The sequence below is a fragment of the Vulpes lagopus genome, chromosome 19 (genome assembly GCF_018345385.1).
Source record: "Vulpes lagopus strain Blue_001 chromosome 19, ASM1834538v1, whole genome shotgun sequence".
Classification (NCBI taxonomy): domain Eukaryota; kingdom Metazoa; phylum Chordata; class Mammalia; order Carnivora; family Canidae; genus Vulpes; species Vulpes lagopus.
The window spans coordinates 28,445,335-28,464,993 of NC_054842.1; the positions used below are offsets into that span (position 1 = coordinate 28,445,335).

The window sequence follows — 19,659 nt, forward strand, 5'->3', positions numbered from 1 at the left end:
ATCTTTTCCTATCCTTATTTGTTATCTGTAAATGTTCTTTGAGATATCTGTTAAGGTTCTTTGGCCCATTGTTAATTGGGTTCTTTTTTTTCTTGAGTTTTAAGAGTTCTTTGTGTATTTTGGCCAACAGTCATCTATCAGATGTGTCTTTTGCAAATATTTTCTGCCAGTGTGTGTAGGGACCTATCTTCTCATTCTCTTGATACTGTCTTAGTTACATTTTTTGTGAAGAGTGTAAGGTCTGTGTCTAGGTGTGTTAAGTGTGTGTGTGTGTGTGTGTGTGTGTGTGTGTGTGTGAATGTCCAGTTGTTCTAAAATGATTTATTAAAAAGATTATCTTGTCTCAGGGATCCCTGGGTGGCTCAGCGGTTTAGTACCTGCCTTTGGCCGGGGGGCACGATTCTGGAGTCCCGGGATCAGGTCCCACGTCAGGCTCCCTGCATGAAGCCTGCTTCTCCCTCTGCCTGTATCTCTGCCTCTCTCTCTCTCTATGTCTATCATGAATGGATAGATAAAATCTTAAAAAAAAAAAAAAAAAAGATTATCTTGTCTCCACTGTATTGGTTTGCTCCATTGTTAAAGATCAATGGATGATATTTTGTGGATCTACTTCTGGGGTCACTCTCCTGTTTCAATGATCTATTTCTCGATTATTTTGTTAATACCACACTGTGGTATTTGGTTGATGAAGTCCCACTTGTTTATTTTTGCTTTTTGTTGCTTTGTTTTTGGTGTCAAATCTTTAATCCATTTTGAGTTCATTTTTGTGTGTGGTGTGAGATAGAGGTCCAGCTTTATTCTTTTGCATGTCTCTGTATTTTTCCAACACCATTTATTGAAGGGACTGTCCTTTCTTCACGGTATGTTCTTGGCTCCTTTGTTGTAAATTGACCATAAATTAACAATTTATTTCTGGGCTCTCTAGTCTGTTCCATTGATCTGGGTCTGGTTTTTATGCCAATATCATACCGTACTGTTTTAATTAGTATAGCTTTGTAATAGAGTTTGAAATCAGAAAGTGTGATGCCTCCAGCTTGGTGATTCTTAATATTGCTTTGTCTACTTGGGGTCTTTTGTGGTTCTATTCAAATTTTAAAATTGTTTGTTTTATTTCTGTGAAAAATGCCATCGGAATTTTGATAGGGATTGCATTGACACCACATACTTTCTTTGCCTTAATGTATTAGGTAGGGTTTCCAAAGTGATGTTGAAATACAGTGGTGAAAGAGGACAACCTTCCCTTTTTCCTAAACTTAAAAAGCTTTGTTTCTCACCATTAAGTATGATGTTAGCTATAGGTTTTTTGTATATATTCTTTATCAAGTTGAGGAATTTTCCCTGTATTCCTAATTTACTGAGATTTTTTATCATGAATGGGTGTTAAATTTTGTTAAATTATTTCTCTATATTTGATGACATGATCATGTAATTTTTTTTCTTTAGGCCATTGATGTGATAGGTTACAGTCATTGATTTTTCAAATGTTGAACCAGACTTACTTACTGGAATAAATGTCATTTGGCCATGGTGTATAATTCTTTTCATACATTGTTCAATTGGATTTGCTAAAATTTTATGGCAGATTTTCACATCTATGTTCATGAGACAGATTGGTCTATTTTCTTGCAATGTGTTTATTAAGTTTTGGTATTAGGGCAATGCTACCTTCATAAAATGAGTTAGGAATTATTCTATTTGCTTCTATCTTCTTGAAGAGATTGTAGAGAGTTGACATCATTTGTCTTTTTATTTTGGTCACTCATCCTTTAGTAAAGTTTTATACATTTTATGGTCAATCTTTTGTGTACTTTAATGTTTTTCTTGATATTTGATATGTTGATACTATTTTTTTTTTATTTGATAGAGAAAGAAAGTGGGGGGAGAAGTGGAGGGAGAGAATCTTCAAATAGACTCCTTGCTGAGTGGGGAGCCTGATGCAGAGTTTGATCCCACAACCTAGGAGATGATGACCTGAGCTGAAAGCAAGAGTTGGATGCTTAACTGACTGAGCTAACCAGGTGCCCCTATGTTGATGTTTTATTAACTTGACTCTTACAAAAAGACTTAAGTTTTCTAGTTATGTGGAAATACAATTGAATTTTATATCTTGATACTATATGGAAAGACCTAAAATATTTGCTATTTTTAATAATTTGGCTATAGATTTAAACAGTCATGTCACTTGCAAACAATGACAATTTTATGTGTTCTTGTTCTTTTTTTCAATCCTTATGGATTTAATTTTGCTGGAACCTAGGAGTGAAGGAGGGACACCTTTTCTGATTCCTCATTTTAAAGAGAGTACTTCCCACCAACAGTCATGAGGGTTCCTTTTCTCCACATGATCACCAACACTTATTATTTCTTGTCTTTTTTTATTTCAGCCATTCTGACTAGTGTAAGGTGATAGCTCATAGTAGTTTTGACTTGTCTTTCCCTGATGATGAGTGATGTTGAGCATCTTTTCATGAGTCTGTTGGCCATCTGCATGTCTTCTTTGGAAAAATGTTTATTTGGGTCCTCAGCTCATTTTTTAATCTGATCATTTGGAGTCTTTTGGTGTTGAGTAGTGTAAGTTCATTTTATATTTTATATTTATATTTATATTTAAGTTAATTTTATATTAACTCCTTATGAGATTTATCCTTTGCAAATATCTTCTCCCATTCAGCGGGTTTCCTTATTGGTTTCCTTTTCTATACAAAGACTTTTTTAGTGTGCTTCCAATAGTTTAATTTTGCCTTTGTTTCTCTTGCCTGAAGAGATCCATCTAGAAAAATGTTTCTGCAGCTGTGTCAAAGAAATTATTGCCTATGTTTTCTTCTAGGAGTTTTATGGTACACTGTTGGTGGGACTGCAAATTGGTGTCACCACTGGGGAAAACAGTATGGAGGTTCCTCAAAAACTTAAAAATAGAACTATCGTATGATCCAGCAATTCCACTGCTGGGTATTTACCCAAAGGAAAATGAAACCATTATGGGGCACCTGGGTGACTCAGTTGGTTAAGCGTCCAACTCTTGATTTCAGCTCTGGTCCTGATCTCATGGGTCAGGTTGTGAGATGGAGCTCCACATCAGGCTCTGTGCTTAGTAGGAATCTGGTTGGACATTCTCTCTCTGCCCTTTCCCCCATTCGTGCCCACTCGCTTTCTTTCTCTCAAATAAATAAATAAAAATCTTTACAAGAAAAAAACGAGGGGGAGCCTGGGTGGCTCAGTTAGTGTCCGCTTTTGGCTCAGGTTATAATCCTAGAGTCCAGGATTGAGCCCCACATCAGGCTCCCTGCTCAGCAGGGAGTCTGCTTCTCCCTTTACTCCTCACCCTGCTCATGCTCTTTCTTTCTCTTGCTCTCTCTCTCTCTCTCTCTCTCTCTCAAATAAATAAGAAGATAGATAGATAAATTTAAAAAATTTTTAAATGAGAACACTAATTTAAAAAATATATGCCTCCCTATGTTTATTGCAGCATTATTTACAAAGCCAAGATATGGAAACAACCCATCTATAGATAAAGAAGATGTGATATGTATATATACAATGAAATATTAACCATAACAAAGAATGAGATGTAGCCACTTGCAACAACATGGATGGACCTACAGGGTATTCATGCTAAATGAAATAAGGCAGACAGAAAATACAAGTACCATATGATTTCACTCGTGTGTGGAATTTAAGAAACTAACAAAAGACAAAAACCAGATGCTTAAATGCAGAGAAAAACTGTTGGTTGCCAGAGGGGAGGTGAGTGGGAGGATGAGTGAAATAGATAAAGGGGATTAAGAGTATATTGATGAGTATACTTATTATGATGAACACTGAGTAATGTATAGAATTGTGGAATCATTATATTGTACACCTGAAATTAATAAACTGTAAATTACACTTAATTAAAAAAAAAGAGTACTTCTAAAATGTCCTCATTAGGATGATATATACTACAGATTTTTAAAATTCATTCTTTTCAGATTAAGTTTACTTCTATTCCTGGTTTGTTAGAGGGTTTTTTTTTTCTTAAAATTATGATTTTGAATGGGTTTTGTTTTGCATTTACTTTTTATTTTCTTTAGTCTCTTAAAGTGGTAAGTTATATTCATGCATTTTGTAAATACGTATTTAGATTTACAGACTTAGATTATATCTTTGAAATGCAATCCTTGTATTCCTGAGCTAAACCCAACTTGATAACGGCATATTCTTTTTTTTATATACCGAAGGAGTTGATTTGCTAACGATGAATTTAGGATTTTTAATACTTATTTACTTTTTCAAGTTTTTGTTTAAATTCCAGTTAGTTAACATACAGTGTAGTGTTAGTTTCAAGTGTAGAATCTAGTGATTGATCACTTCCATACAGCCAGTGCTCATCACAAGTGACCTCTTTAATACCCATCACCCATTTAACCTATCTCCCCCCTCCTCCCTTCCGGTAACCCTCAGTTTGTTTGCTATAGTTAAGATTCTATTTTCTGGTTTGCCTCTTTTCTTCCCCCCATGTTCTCCTGTTTTGTTTCTTAAATTCCACACATGAGTGAAATCACGTGATATTTGTGTTTCTCTGACTGACTTCATTTAGCATAATACTCCCTAGCTCCGTCCACGTCCTTGCAAATGACAAGATTTCATTCTTTTTGATGGTTGAGTAATATTCCATTGTGTATAAATGTGTGACAGAGTCTGTGTGTGTGTGTGTGTGTGTGTAGGAGCGCTTATATATGTATGTGTGTACTCTGCACACAAGTGTCCATTTTACAAAATGGCAAAGTCCTAATGACCTTGTTCAAAATGATCAATCTAAAAAAAAAAAAAACAAAATGATCAATCTATACTGCCTCTTTTTGAGATTCTAGAAACTACAGTTGGGGGAAAAACATGACCTTAGCAGTAAAACTATGCAGCTTGCTTGCCCCAAGAGTACTTGTGCGTTTTGTACTGCTTGCCATCATTGATTCACTGTTTACTTGTTCTTATCATGTGCCAAGGATTTGTGCTGCAGCATTTCAGCTTGTACATTAAGTCCCTCTTTGAATACTTTTCTTTCTACCTTTTGATTTCTGAGAAGTAGAATGGCTCAAGGAAGGGAAATAGTGAAGAGATGGGGGTGGGGGTAAATAGGCAAGTGACAATTTACCCTGAACTTTGGAGCACAGACCCAGTATTATTTCTTATGGTGCAACAGCTGACCATATTCTTATTTCTGAAGAAAAATAAAATCCATATGCTTAGAAATGATGTATCTTGCATAATCATTTTAAAGGGAAAAAATGGCATTTATCTCAATTTTGCTGAAGTCTCTTTACAGTCCTCTCTGGGCTGTTAATATTTTTTTTTTTTTTTTTTTTTTTTGCAGACTGTCCTAGATTATGAATTGGCTTGCATGGGGCAGAGGTCTCCCTGAAACCCCTGGTTCTTAATAGCCTCAAGAGAGGTGTTGCACAAGTTCTAAACATTCTGGGTTTGAAGCCAAGAGTTTGGTGGCTGTGTTGCTTTTGCAGCTGTGATTTAAATTAGAAACATTCTACCTCTCAACAGAAAGTTTACAGAGATCCAGATTTTTTAAAAACTTTTTATAGCATATAATTTCCAGAAGAAGTGTATTGACTTTAGCTTGTTTGAGTCCGAATAAATGAATTACAACAAAATTTAAAGAGAACTGTGCCTTTGAGAGTATCTTTTTTGTATTTCTATAACAATCTCATTGTTAAGATGGAGTGTACAATGAATTTAAATTTTATGTTGTTACTTTACATAAGTATCTCTCCTTTATTCTCCCCTCGTGTCTTCAGGTATTTTTAATTTTTTAAAAATATTCAGATATCTTAAAAATTTATGTAAATCCTGGCCATGTCTGGGAATAGAACAGCAGACAGATTATAGGCAGTTTATCCATATTTTGATATGGTCAAAATGATCCCAAGCCTTCTAAGTATGAGTTTGGAGGCTTAGCCCACTACTTGTCTTACTGTACACACAAAACATGGCATGTATGCACTTCAAGATAAACCTTTTGCATGTAGGATTCTACACTTTATAGATTTATAACATACCATATTTTGTATTCCATTTAAAGGATGTGAGAAAATTATTTTGCAAGATGCTATTTCAAAGAACTCAGCCTTTGTTGTATCACTGGTATTGATCATCTGCATGGGGAAATTTCCAGATGCTTCATGCTACTTTGGGATTACTGTGTCCTTTCCTAATCCTCACTTTTCTATCCAGGTTTTAACTTTCAGAGAGAAACTTGGAGACACTTGTAGTCTCCACAATGTTGAGTTTGGGATGCAGGGTTTGTTTGTAAGAACAGATCTTATGTGGTCTCTATGCCCAACTGTGGCCCATTTTATCAATGTGACTTTGTGTCTGTTACCTACTTTCCTTTTATGAATCGGTTTTCTTATCTTCAAAAAAAGGATAATATCACCTGCTACCAGGTTTGTTATCAATACCAAACAGGAGAACAAACATAAAGTAGTTAGACAGGGCATGACACATAGTAAAGGCCCAATAAATGTTAGAACTCATTGTCATGTATAGTAATAGAAAGTTTGTAGACATCACAGCTTGGTTTTCATTTTGGGCAATCTACTTAGGACTAACATTCCTCTAAGAATGAAAGGGTTGGGGGATCTCTGGGTGGCTCAGTGGTTTGGTGCCTGCCTTTGGCCCAGGGCGCGATCCTGGAGTCCCGGGATCGAGTCCCATGTTGGGCTCCCTGCATGGAGCCTGCTTCTCCCTCTGCCGGTGTCTCTGCCCCCACCTCTCTCTCTCTCTCTCTCTCTCTCTTTCTGTGTCTAAAATAATAAATAAATAAATAAATAAATAAATAAATAAATAAATAAATAATCTCTTAAAAAAAAAAATGAAAGGATTGAACTAAAAACAATCTCTTGTGAACCCCTTCCAGTTCACTAAATTACCTCGGAATAGGATTGATAAATTGACTTACAGCCTGAAAAGTTTGTATCATCTAGGCTTCTTATGAAGGAACAGAGTCCCAAATTCCAAAATGTCAGAGGGATGATAGAGTAGGTGAGGAAATGGGGATGGAATTTTGCATGGCACAGGTCCCTTTTCTGAAGGGATAAAGTACTAAGTACTAGGAGCCTGCCTGACAAGCAGTGAGACAGCCATATATAATATTGCAAATTCATGTTTGGGCAAGAATTAAGCAAGAAAGAGAGATACTAGTTTATTAATATGGATTCATTGATTTTTTTTTTCATTGAGTGGATGAATGAATGAATAAAGCCCAACCTTCCTCATGAAAATATTTTTAGTATATTTAATATTTTATTTCATTCTATGAAGTGAATACTTCTAGTAGGTGGATGAAAATGCTTTAGGACAAAGTAGAATTGGAAAACCCTTGCCTCATACAGTTATAGGTAGTTGGAAGCAAAATGGTGCAAATGGAGTCATTTCAAGGAGCAAGATAGCTATATGGAAAATGGAGGTTCACTACTTTTATGTTTTCTCTCAAATTTAAGGATAAAAGAAAATGGTTAGCTTTCTAATTGTGTAGGAAGAGAAAAATGGAATTTTGACCAGATCTAAAAATACTTCTCAAATAGGATACACACCTACATGTTCATGATGGAGAAATTACAAATCAAGTCTTAGACTGTGTCCCAGCTGTGAACTCTAAGTTATTTTGGCAGTGAGGGGACCAAGGGTAACACAGGGTACAGGGAAAATGACTAATAGAGACACAAAATATTGTTGGAACTAGAATGCTGGCTGCCTCCTTTGACAATTCAAAATTTCATATTTCTACAGGGTCTTGAACCAGGAAAATCTTCTATGGCTGTGTCCAGTTTGTGGATCTTTTTCCCTAGGGCACTTCACACCGCTCAGAAAATCAGAAATTCTGCCTTCTGTGGCACCCAGTTTGCTGTAAAATTTTGTGTACTTTTATGTGCATGTCTTGACTCCAAAATAATATTCACAACAATTTTAGGTGTTTATATTTTTGCCTTTTCAGATTTCAAGTTGGAGATTTTTTAGGTCATAGTATGAAAATGCTGCTGATTTTATTCCTCATAATAATTTGTTCTTCTGTCTCTATGAACAAAGATTCTGGTAAGTAAAAAAAAAAAAAAAAGGTTCTTTTCCTTAATCTTCACTAGGGAAAATAGATAATGAGTTTGACATACTTAAAAATCAAGAATTTTGCTTTGCTTTGATTTTAATGGTATGGATGGTAGCTCAATTTCTTTTTGATGTCAACCTGTGTTCCTTTAAAGATCATTTGTTTCTGGATGTTATTCCTTAGTTATGATACAAAGATATGAGAACTGTTATTTTGTCCTCAATTTCAACCCCTTTTAGGTCTTTTGGGAGTTTGCATGAAAATTCTGTCTCTTAATATTAGATTCAGGCCTGGAAAATTTGGCCTGTCTCTTCCTAGTTCATTTGTGCCAAAATATTGTCTTAGTTAAGTATCTAGATTTTGCTCCAATTTCAACTGTCTGCTTATTGTAAAGAAAGTGCTTTTGCCCTGAAGAGAAAGCTCCATAGCTGTCTACTGTCAGTAATCTTTATCCAGTGGACATGAAGTCAAAATACTGGTGTACCCATCACTGCCGCTACCATCTCTAAATAGGGAGTTCTTATACTGGCCACTCCATGTCCAAGGCCACCTATGTTGGCTTTCACGGTTTTCTCAAGGACTCTGACCTTGGAAGTAAGTCAAGACCTTCTGAAGAGAGAAACTAGACTTTATTCTATAAATATCTTCTTTTAATGTTTCACTGGGCTTGATATTAAGCTTTTTAAAGAGAGGCAGTGCTTTTTCCCTGCTGTTCCATGGTTCAGACATAATGTCAGGCCATATCAGAACCCAAATCTATCTCATGTGCCAATTGTCTACATTTCCTTTCTTCATACAAGATATGGGGGTTCATTCATGAACAGAAAGGTCACTTTTGATCCCAAGTCCAGCCACCTTGGGCAGGGCTTCCTTGACAGTCCTCGTAGGATTTCCAGACTTCTCTTGGAAGACAATGTTGATTCGCCCTCACGTATTTCTTCCTCTGAAGTCAATGCTGGCTATATGGTCATCAAAGGAGTCTCAAACTGGTTGAAATTAGGTTCTTTAGAAGACAGGAAAGAATATTACCCTCTATGCCTCAATCATATTGCTATCAAGAGAATGAAACCACAAGTGGGGTGCCAACGTTGGTTTCCTAGCGGTTGTAGACAGGAAGAGGTTGAAGTTATTTTAATTTGATTGAAATTTATCTTATAGATTGATTATTTATTTATTTATCTATTTATTTGAGACAGAGAGAGAGAGAGAGAGAGAGGGGCAGAGACACAGGCAGAGGGAGAAGCAGGCTTTGTGCAGGGAGCCCAACATGGGACTCGATCCCGGGTCTCCAGGATCATCAGGCCCTTGGCCGAAGGCAGCGCTAAATCGCTGAGCCACCTGAGTTAAACTGAAATTTATCTTATAACCACTTCAGCTCATCAGAATCTCAGAGTGAGGAAGGACTGTACATATTTTCTAATTGAATCCACTCATTTTAAAGGTGAGGAACGGGAGGCCCGAGTATATTGAATGGTTTGACAGAGCAGGTGGAGTTAGCTGATAACAAAGCCAGAACTTCTGTTCTTTGTTCCATTACACCATATTTTCTTAAATCTACACCATCAGTCAGACAGACCTTTCCCTCCCTTCCCCAGACAGAAAATAGATCTTCTACTAAAGTGGTGAGAACTCTGAATTCAAACCAGCAGATTACCAATGAATGACATTTTGTGCTTAAACCCAGTGATTTCCTATCAACATAAAAGTCTAATTCTATATACCTAGCATCGAACCTGGCATTGAATGAAGCCTAAAAAGGTCAACAGAGTATTGTATTCCTATTTGTTTGTAATATAAACTGTTTGTAATATAAACTAAAGCTATAAATCCCTTTCCTAGGTTTAGCATACTGGTTTCTATCAAGTTTTACTTTGTAAGAATAACTTGACCAATTATAATGCTTACTTATCTGGTTCATCAAAAAATATTGTAAACAACTTTAAATATGTCAAATTTTTATGATTTTTAGGTATTTTTAAACTTTCAGTCTAACTCTTGGGAATACAAAACCAATATGTATATAAATTAGATCACCGTTGCATTGCTTAAAGAGGAATCAAAATGAAAGAGTGTCATTCAGATTTCTCCATTCTAACAAATTTGAGGCAATGTGATTCTCAATTAAAATTTTTATTCTCTTGATATAAATGGAGGTGAAATTCTGAAAGCAAAAAAAAAGGGGGGAGGGAGGGTGAATCAACCACTAAAGTTAAGTTATATATACTGTGTATATATAAATACGTATATATACGTATTTTTTACATATATACGTATATATGTGTGTGTGTGTGTATATATATATATATACACACATACTATAAAAGTTCAGCTTTGTACTAAAGCTATAAAAACCCAATGTTTTTAGTTCTCTAAATTTACCTATTTTTAATTAATCTCATGCAAAAGTGATGCCTAATTTGTGATGAGTTCAAATGAGAGGGTGAGGAATCAGCCCAAGAAACAGATTTCTTGAGAGAATGTGTAATTTCAGGCTATTATTTTCAGTTCATTGGGAAGGTATTAAAGATACAAATAATGGAAAATTAGTTTTTATATACATAGATGGCATTAGACAGGGTAGTACATTTCTAAAGTTCTTGCTTTGTTTATATGTTTCTGGGTTTGTAGGTCCTGAGTACGCAGATGTCGTGTTTCTGGTGGACAGCTCTGATCACCTGGGAACTAAGTCCTTCCCTCTTGTGAAAACCTTCATCAACAGAATGATCAACAGCCTCCCCATCGAGGCCCACAAGTACCGCGTGGCCCTGGCCCAGTACAGCGACCAGCTCCACAGTGAGTTCGAGCTGGGCACGTTCAGGAGCAGGAACCCCATGCTGAACCACCTCAAGAAGAACTTCGGCTTCGTTGGTGGCTCCCTGCGCCTAGGCCAAGCCCTCCGGGAGGCCCACAGGACCTACTTCTCCAGGCCCGACAGCGGGAGGGACAAGAAGCAGTTTCCCCCGATTCTGGTGGTCCTGGCTTCGGCCGAGTCCGAGGATGACGTGGAGGAGGCCTCGAAGGCCCTGCGGGAAGACGGGGTGAGAATCATCTCCGTGGGGCTGCAGAGCGCGTCTGAGCAGCAGCTGAAGGCCATGGCCACGGGGCAGTTTCATTTCAACCTGCGGTCGGTCAGGGACCTTGGAGCGTTTGCCCCAAACATGACGCGGATCATCAAGGAAGCCACCCAGTACAGGGAGGTAGCCACCGATGACATTCTTGTGGAAGGTAGGTTTAGGGCATGTGGATAGGAATGATGATTAAATGCTTTTGAAAAATCAGTAGGGGGAGAGGATTGAGCTATGAAGACCCTTTTCACCAAAAGCGGGGCTGCATTTTCAGATGTTAAGTATTCATGTGTTCAAGGGGACCCAATGATGGTGGCCATTGTAAATCCAGTGAACCCCATGGCTTTCTACGTTTCACTTCTCAGGTTGCATGTCATTGACGCATCTTACAATTCAGGAACAGCTCCCTCCCACCTAGCTTACCTCTGAGCTTTTGGTCTCCTTGGGCTTCAGTTGCTATGTAGTTTTATTACTGGTTCATTTAAAAGGTAAATTTGTTCCTAACGAAATCCTTGCCTGCTGAAACGACATAATGTAATCAAGACTGTTAGGCCTAGAAACAACTTCAGGTAGGCCAAACCCCTGCTTCTACAGAAAGAAACTTTTGGCAGGAGTCCTTTGAGGTGACATGGCCTGGCTCCAGGCCAGGCTGTAGTTTGAAATCGGGTAGATCGGGTGCTTGGATTCCCCAGGCCCCCACAGCTACATCCCCACACTGCCTCCCTTCTGTTGCTCTGCTCTAGGTGAGCTTCCCTGTGTTCTGTTCTACCTCCAACCTGCAGTCCTAGTCTGTCCTCTTATAGGCACAGAATGGCCAGATGTTGATGAACATCATTCAAGTGAGGAGCAGGAGAGAGCCAGTAAAAAATAATTTGCTCAAACTGTACAAGTGTAAATAAGTAACACAGGAAACTCGCATGATTGCCAGTTAATCCGTTTCAATGAGGCAGCATAACTGTCTATTGATAAAGGAGAATGCTTTTCTTGTGGCAATCTATGAAAATATGAATCCTATTACTAGCATCTTTCCCAAATAAAATAATGTGAAGTGCAATTGCTAGTCCATTACCATACCTTAGGAATATATGGACTCTACCTATTGATTTTTAATGATGTTTTAATATGATCCCAGTGGCAGCTATTCACTGAGTGACTTTTATGTACTAGGCTCCATGCTAAGCACATTGTGACATTTAATCCCCCATAACAATTTCATGAGCTAAATACTGTTTTTACAGATAGGGAAATTAAAGCTGGGAGTTGAGCTAAGATCCAGTACTTGAATGTAGGACCTTGTGATCTCAGCTTCATGATCATTTTGCATGCAGCCTTCTTTAAGTGTGGAACCGGGTTCTGGTAGATATTCTCCATGCCTCGAAATGCTGAGCAACGATGCCAAACCTCCAGCTAAAGTTGTACTTGTTCCTTCCTTGTCCACACAGTTTGCCAAGGCCCGTCTGTGGCTGACTTGGTGTTCCTGTTGGATGTGTCCGTCAACGGCAGCCAGGAGAACTTTGACTATCTTAAGGAATTCCTGGAAGAGAGTGTATCTGCCCTTGACATAAAGGAAAACTGCATGAGGGTTGGCCTGGTGACCTACAGCAACGAGACGAAGGTGATAAACTCCCTCAGCAGGGGCGTAAATAAGTCGGAGGTTCTCCAGAATATACAGAACCTCTCTCCCCGGGCTGGGAAGGCCTACACAGGGGCTGCCATCAGAAAAATCAGGAAGGAAGTGTTCAGTGCACGCAACGGCAGTCGGAAGAATCAGGGGGTGCCCCAGATTGCGGTGCTGGTGACCCACAGGCCCTCCGAGGATAACGTGACCAAGGCAGCTGTTAACCTCCGGCGCGAGGGGGTGACCATCTTCACCATGGGCATAGAGGGGGCCAGCGACAGCCAGCTGGAGAAGATCGCCTCTCACCCTGCCGAGCAGCACGTGTCCAAGCTGAAAACCTTCTCCGACCTGGCCGCGCACAACCAGACGTTCCTGAAGAAGCTGCGGAACCAGATCACACACACCGTCTCCGTGTTCTCCGAGCGCACTGAAACGCTCAAATCCGGTAAAGGCCTCAGCTGGGAGATGGTGGAGTCGGAGCCTTTGCTTCTTGCCTCCTGTCTCTCACATATGCCGTGTAGAGAATGGGCGGGCAGGATGCTGTGGGGAGGGAGGATAAGTTAGCTCCCCACTTCTGACTTTCACTTGGTCACACAAAGGATAAACTGGGGAAGAATGCAAGCCATTGAGGGGCTGAAATGGGGAGCTGGGGAGCAGGGGTTGCCCCTTTACTTGCTCCTCTGGGCGGTGTTACCAGGGTTCTCCATGACTCCTAAACACCCCAGAACGCCAGCCGTTGTCCTTTTTCTGCCTTTTCCTTTTTCTCCTTTGCCTCTTGTGTTCCCCTGCTCTTGCCTTTACTTCTTTTTTTTTTTTTTCTTTTTTGTACTTCTCTCTCCTTTCCTTCTTCCATCACCCTCGAATTCCAACTTGGAGAAGAAACAGAAGTGCGATTTGGTTTGAGGGCCGAGTGATTTGTTGTGAAGCACTATTCAGCTATCTGTGAGTTTGGAGAGGCAGAGAGTGGTGTATTTTCAATGTTTCATATATACACATGCCTACTATGTAATTTGGAGACGTGTGTACGTGTATATGTATACATTCTCCGACAGAGATTTCTAGCATGTTTACTATAAAAGTGTCATTGTTCTATGCAAATAAGGACACTGGCCATAATCGTAGTTTTGTTAACTGTCTAGGAGTAGATGGAGGAGGGATCCCTGGGTGGCGCAGCGGTTTGGCGCCTGCCTTTGGCCCAGGGCGCGATCCTGGAGACCTGGGATCGAATCCCACGTCAGGCTCCCAATGCATGGAGCCTGCTTCTCCCTCTACCTATGTCTCTGCCTCTCTCTCTCTCTCTCTCTGTATGACTCTCATAAATAAATAATAAAAAAAAAATTAAAAAAAAAAAGGAGTAGATGGAGGAGTAAATAGTTCAAGTTTTTAAAAAAAAAGAGCTCCTCGGCCCACAATATCCAGTTAAATGACTTCTGTTTCCCAGCAAACTGCTTGCCTGCTGAGCTGTTATTCACTAATGAGGGAAGTGACTTGTAAAAATCACCTTCAAGTTTTCTTTCTAATCTTTTATTGTATCCAGATTTGCTCTGATTCATGGGAGAGAACTATCCAAATAGTTTTAAACTGTCAGAAGCAATTCATTTGACCCCAGTGTTGCTAAGATTTCCCTACATTAAGCTAGCAGAGTGTCTTTTGTGCCTAGAAGCTGTTTTCCATTTTTTCATCTGAAGACTCTTGTATTATTTTTACTTCCCATCTATTCCCATTCCTTCTTCACGGAAGAAGGGCCACAGCCAATTTTCTGCTTCCATTTTAGGTTGTGTGGATACTGAAGAAGCAGACATCTATCTGCTCATTGATGGCTCTGGAAGCACCCAGGCCACAGACTTCCACGAAATGAAGACCTTCCTGTCCGAGGTTGTAGGGATGTTCAACATTGCACCCCAAAAGGTGCGGGTTGGGGCTGTTCAGTATGCGGACAGCTGGGACCTGGAATTTGAGATCAATAAATACACTAATAAGCATGACTTGGGAAAGGCCATTGAGAACATTCGGCAGATGGGTGGGAACACAAACACGGGTGCAGCCCTAAATTTCACACTAGGGCTGTTGCAAAAAGCAAAGAAGCAACGAGGAAACAGAGTGCCCTGTCATCTTGTTGTCCTGACGAATGGCATGTCCAAGGATAGCATCTTAGAGCCTGCAAACAGACTGAGAGAAGAACTCATTCGCGTTTATGCCATCGGGGTCAAGGAGGCCAACCAAACACAGCTGCGAGAAATTGCAGGCGAGGACAAGAGGGTGTACTATGTGCATGACTTTGATGCTTTGAAAGACATAAGAAACCAAGTTGTTCAAGAAATCTGTGCTGAAGAAGGTAGGGGACATGGTGGCTTTACCTTTTGACTTTAGCTCATCAATTACCTTCTTGTAGTACTTGACATCCCAGATTTAGAGAAACAATATGAATTTCAAAGTCAAGGTTTGTTGACTTGAGTAGCTGTGTTCTCCAGAACAAAATTAAGAGCCCACTATAGTGTTGTTCTAATTAATATCTTAAGACTAAGAAAGATGTTTGGAGTTCTCCCTAATAAATATTGATTAGCCTCTTCCCACAAATCCCTGCTAGGATAGACTTATAATTAAGACACTGCAAATGATTTCTGGTTTTGAAAGAGTATCTCAGGTTTATTTAAATTGCTTTTTAATAAAACTTATATGAAACCTTTTAGAACTATATTAGTCGTCTTCAACCGACTGAAACCGAAAATCTTCTGGGTGATTTTCACCCACTTGGGGGATACCTGCAATGTCTAGAAAATTTTTGTTTGTCATTACTGGGTGAGGGCCCCTGGCATCTAACAGGTAGAGGTCGGAACACTGCTAAATGTCCTACAGTATACTACAATGCATGGACTGCCCTCCATGATAAAATTTATCCAGCCAAATTGTCAGTAGTGCTGGGTTGAGATATCCTGAACTATATATTAAAGCTCTAAATAACAAATAGAATAGTCTCACCTTTATTGCTTGCAGTCTTTATTTACCTGCTAGCAATCCTTACCAAGCTCACACTTACCTTCAATGTAGAATTATTTGTGTTTTGGATTTTCTTGTGTACCCATAATCTTTCTTTTTGACCTGAAGTCAACTTGAATAAACATCTTGCCTTCTCCCATACAGCATGCAAAGAGATGAAAGCAGACATCATGTTTCTGGTGGACAGTTCTGGCAGTATAGGACTTGAAAACTTCATCAAAATGAAAACATTTATGAAAAACCTGGTGAGCAAATCTCAGATTGGGGCAGATCGAGTGCAGATCGGCGTAGTCCAGTTCAGTGACATCAATAAGGAGGAATTCCAGCTCAACAGATATATGTCCCAAAACGAAATTTCAAATGCAATAGACCGGATGGCTCACATTGGGGAAACCACTTTGACTGGTAGTGCCCTGACCTTCGTTTCTCAGTACTTCAGCCCTGCCAAAGGGGCCCGGCCCAATGTCAGGAGGTTTCTCATCCTCATCACTGACGGTGAAGCTCAGGACATAGTCAAGGACCCAGCAGTAGCACTTCGACAAGAAGGCATAATTATCTACTCTGTGGGGGTGTTTGGTTCCAATGTCACTCAGCTCGAGGAAATCAGTGGGAGGCCAGAGATGGTTTTTTATGTTGAGAATTTTGATATTCTGCAACACATTGAAGATGATCTTGTTTTTGGAATATGCAGCCCCCGTGAAGGTAGGTGTGGGTATATACACTAGTGGGATTATCCAAACACATGTCCATGTTAGCCATTATGCCTGGAATTAAGTAAACTACTATTTGAACATTATAAACTTTTTGTTTAATTAAAATGTTCATCCCAGTGGGTTTTGACCTACCTATGAAATGCACCTTTCCTCAGCAGAGTTATCGAATTAATACAGAACAGTTTTGGTCTGCCTAGATTGTTTCCCATTTGTAGAGCGAGAGCATTAGGGTGATATCTTAGGTCTGGTTCCCTGGAAGCAGAAGCTGAGTCAGGGATCCTTGTGGAAGTGATTTACTGAAGAGGCATTTCAGAAGGGGAGTAAGGAAAGCAGGACAGAGGGCATGTGTAAGAGCTAACTGAGAAATCTACCCACCCCCAAGCCCCTTGGGTAATACAGGCAGGCTCCCCAGGGCACAGGTCTCCGGGCACAGCTCCAGCCAGATCCCATGGGGTCTCTAGAGCATGAAGACTTCTACCTTGAAGTCTGTCCACCTGGATGCCAGGGGTCAGCTTCCTATAACCTGTGTCCTTTGGCTACAGAACAAGACATAACCTCCTGTACTGTAGTCAAAGGACCTAACCATGCAATGCTGGAGCATAACCTCCTAGGCAAGATGGCTCCCCTTTGACCTAACATCTAAAGTAAATGTTTTCTTTTGTTTTGTTTTGTTTTACAATATCTGAAAACCAGTACTTATATAAACTGAGATAACGTTTGCAAAAACACTGTTGTTATATCCTATAAAAGAGGGATATAATATGGGAACTTGAACAATGGATGCCTCAAAGGAAGTAAATAGTTGAGTCCCTGTCCTCCTTCCATGAAACCAGAGTCAAGCGAGTGATTAAAACACAAGTCCAACAAATGGAAGGGACTGATTTACACTGCGATCCATGGGGCTTGATGGTAGAGGCATTTTGAAAAGTCTCTCTAAAGGAGATGGATCTTAATGGAGTTTTGAGGAAAGAGAGGAACAGTGTTTTTCAAATAATGGTTCTGTTTGATTTCCCCTGGAATGTTTGGTGATTGTGGTCCATGCTCTGTAGAAATATCTGTGGATTGCATTTCCTAATAATTCTATCCAGAGCAAATTTGAACTCTTCAAAGCATGCCAACACTGAGAAATCTACCCACCCCCAAGCCCCTTGGGTAATACAGGCAGGCTCCCCAGGGCAGTCCATATAGCCAGAGAGGCATAGCGTCTTCTTTTGTAGAGCCAGCCTTTCTTGAGAATTTTGGTTTATGGCTATGTAAACGTGGTCTCTAGTCAGTGGGATAAGTACATTGGCTCGAGGTTTTCAACAGCCCTGCCACATAGCAAGCAGGTGGCTGACAGTGGAAGGAAATATGGTGAGCCTCTAGGGAGGTGGGCTACTCTGTCGCCATTCCATTTCTCCAGAATTGGTGAGTTAACATTTGGAACCTATCTTCCCAAAGCCTGTCAAGAGATGTGCTACATAAGGATTAAATCATTAACCATCTCAAGATCCCACTTCTCTAGAATGAATGAGTTAGAGTTTGGAATTCTGCACCTTTAGATAGAATATGTTGCACACAAATGGATTAAGTATTAACCGGGTCTTTCCCACTTTACTTTTCCATGCTATTGACCCGAAGTTTGAAATGTTAACAGGAGCATCATGCTAGAGCCACTTAGTTAGGCCAAGTGTGAAGTGGGCTGATTTCTGTGATGAAGCCCAATAACGAATACAGATAATGTTCAGGAAAGTTAAAAAGGGAAAAAACGCAACCTTGAAGAATCAGCTATCATAAAACTGAAAAAATATACAGTGTTGCCAAATTCATTTTCGTGTGGTCCTTTCTCCAAGGTTTATCTTAAGAATAAAATCTCATCTCTGGGCTTAAAAAAGAAAAAAAAAAAAGATGAATTTGTGTAAATGAAAGCACATGTTGAAGAAACTATTTATACAGGAGAATTTCTACAGAATTGTATTTTTCCTTTTTAGTCCAAAGTATTTGAAGTGTTTATTCCTATGATCCTGGGACTATTGCCCCCTTCCTCCACCCCCTATAATTGTTTTCATAACTGCCTTGTCCTAAAAGCTTACCTTACTGAGTATTTCTACACACTGGCAGGACAAACATATGTGTATTGTGCCTGTTACCCAGGGAGTAGGCATTCTGATGTACAGCTTGATCCTATGGAGAGGAGACCCTGGCAATTAAAAACACAGGTGTGGGGAGAAGAGTCTTCCATGATGTCCAAAGCTAAGCTCATGTGGTTTTCCTTTTTCCCTCCTCTTTAGAATGCAAGCGGATTGAGGTTTTGGATGTTGTGTTTGTAATTGACAGTTCTGGAAGCATTGACCATGATGAATATAATATCATGAAAGACTTTATGGTTGACTTGGTGAAAAAAGCTGATGTTGGCAAGAATCAAGTCCGATTTGGGGCTCTGAAGTATGCAGATGACCCGGAGGTGCTGTTTTATCTGGATGACCTTAGCACAAAATGGGAGGTGATTTCGGTGCTCCAGAAGGACCAGCCCATGGGGGGCAATACTTACACTGCTGAGGCATTAGGCTTCTCAGACCACATGTTCACCGAAGCCCGTGGCAGCCGTCTGCACAAAGGGGTCCCCCAAGTCCTCATTGTGATCACTGATGGGGAATCCCACGATGCAGATAAGCTCAATGACACAGCCAAGGCCTTGAGGGACAAAGGCATCCTTGTCCTGGCTGTGGGGATTGCCGGTGCAAATCCTGTGGAGCTGCTAGCTATGGCAGGATCGAGTGATAAGTACTTCTTCGTGGAGACGTTTGGAGGCCTGAAGGGAATATTTTCAGATGTGTCAGCCAGTGTATGTAACTCTTCAAAAGTAGGTAAGATTTGTCTTTTTTTTTTTAAAGATTTTATTTATTCACGAGAAACAGAGAGAGGCAGAGGTATAGGCAGAGGGAGAAGGAGGCTCCCTATGTGGAACCTGATGCGGGACTTGATCTCTGGACCCGAGATCACGCCCTGAGCAGGAGGCAGATGCTCGACCACTGAGCCACCTAGGTGTCCTGGCTTGTCATTTAAGTTTTTCTTAATTATCAGCAGAGGCCCAAGGAAGGGAGAAACCAAAGCAATAGCCCTTCAGAGCAAGGAGTGCTAATTGTCCTAGAACTTTCCCACTGTTATAGAATCTCAGGTTTGGAAGGATCTCAA

General features: G+C 39.9%; 1 protein-coding gene across 1 annotated transcript in view; it reads left to right on the plus strand.

The window, feature by feature from the left end:
• Positions 1-19,659, plus strand: part of COL6A6 (collagen type VI alpha 6 chain) — a 138,472-nt gene that overhangs the window by 22,201 nt on the left and 96,612 nt on the right. The window contains exons 2-7 of the mRNA XM_041734086.1: positions 7,985-8,082; positions 10,721-11,317; positions 12,600-13,220; positions 14,550-15,110; positions 15,917-16,474; positions 18,756-19,331. Coding sequence (XP_041590020.1) covers positions 8,016-8,082; positions 10,721-11,317; positions 12,600-13,220; positions 14,550-15,110; positions 15,917-16,474; positions 18,756-19,331 — 2,980 coding nt within the window. The 5' untranslated portion in view covers positions 7,985-8,015. The remainder of the gene's footprint in view (positions 1-7,984; positions 8,083-10,720; positions 11,318-12,599; positions 13,221-14,549; positions 15,111-15,916; positions 16,475-18,755; positions 19,332-19,659) is intronic.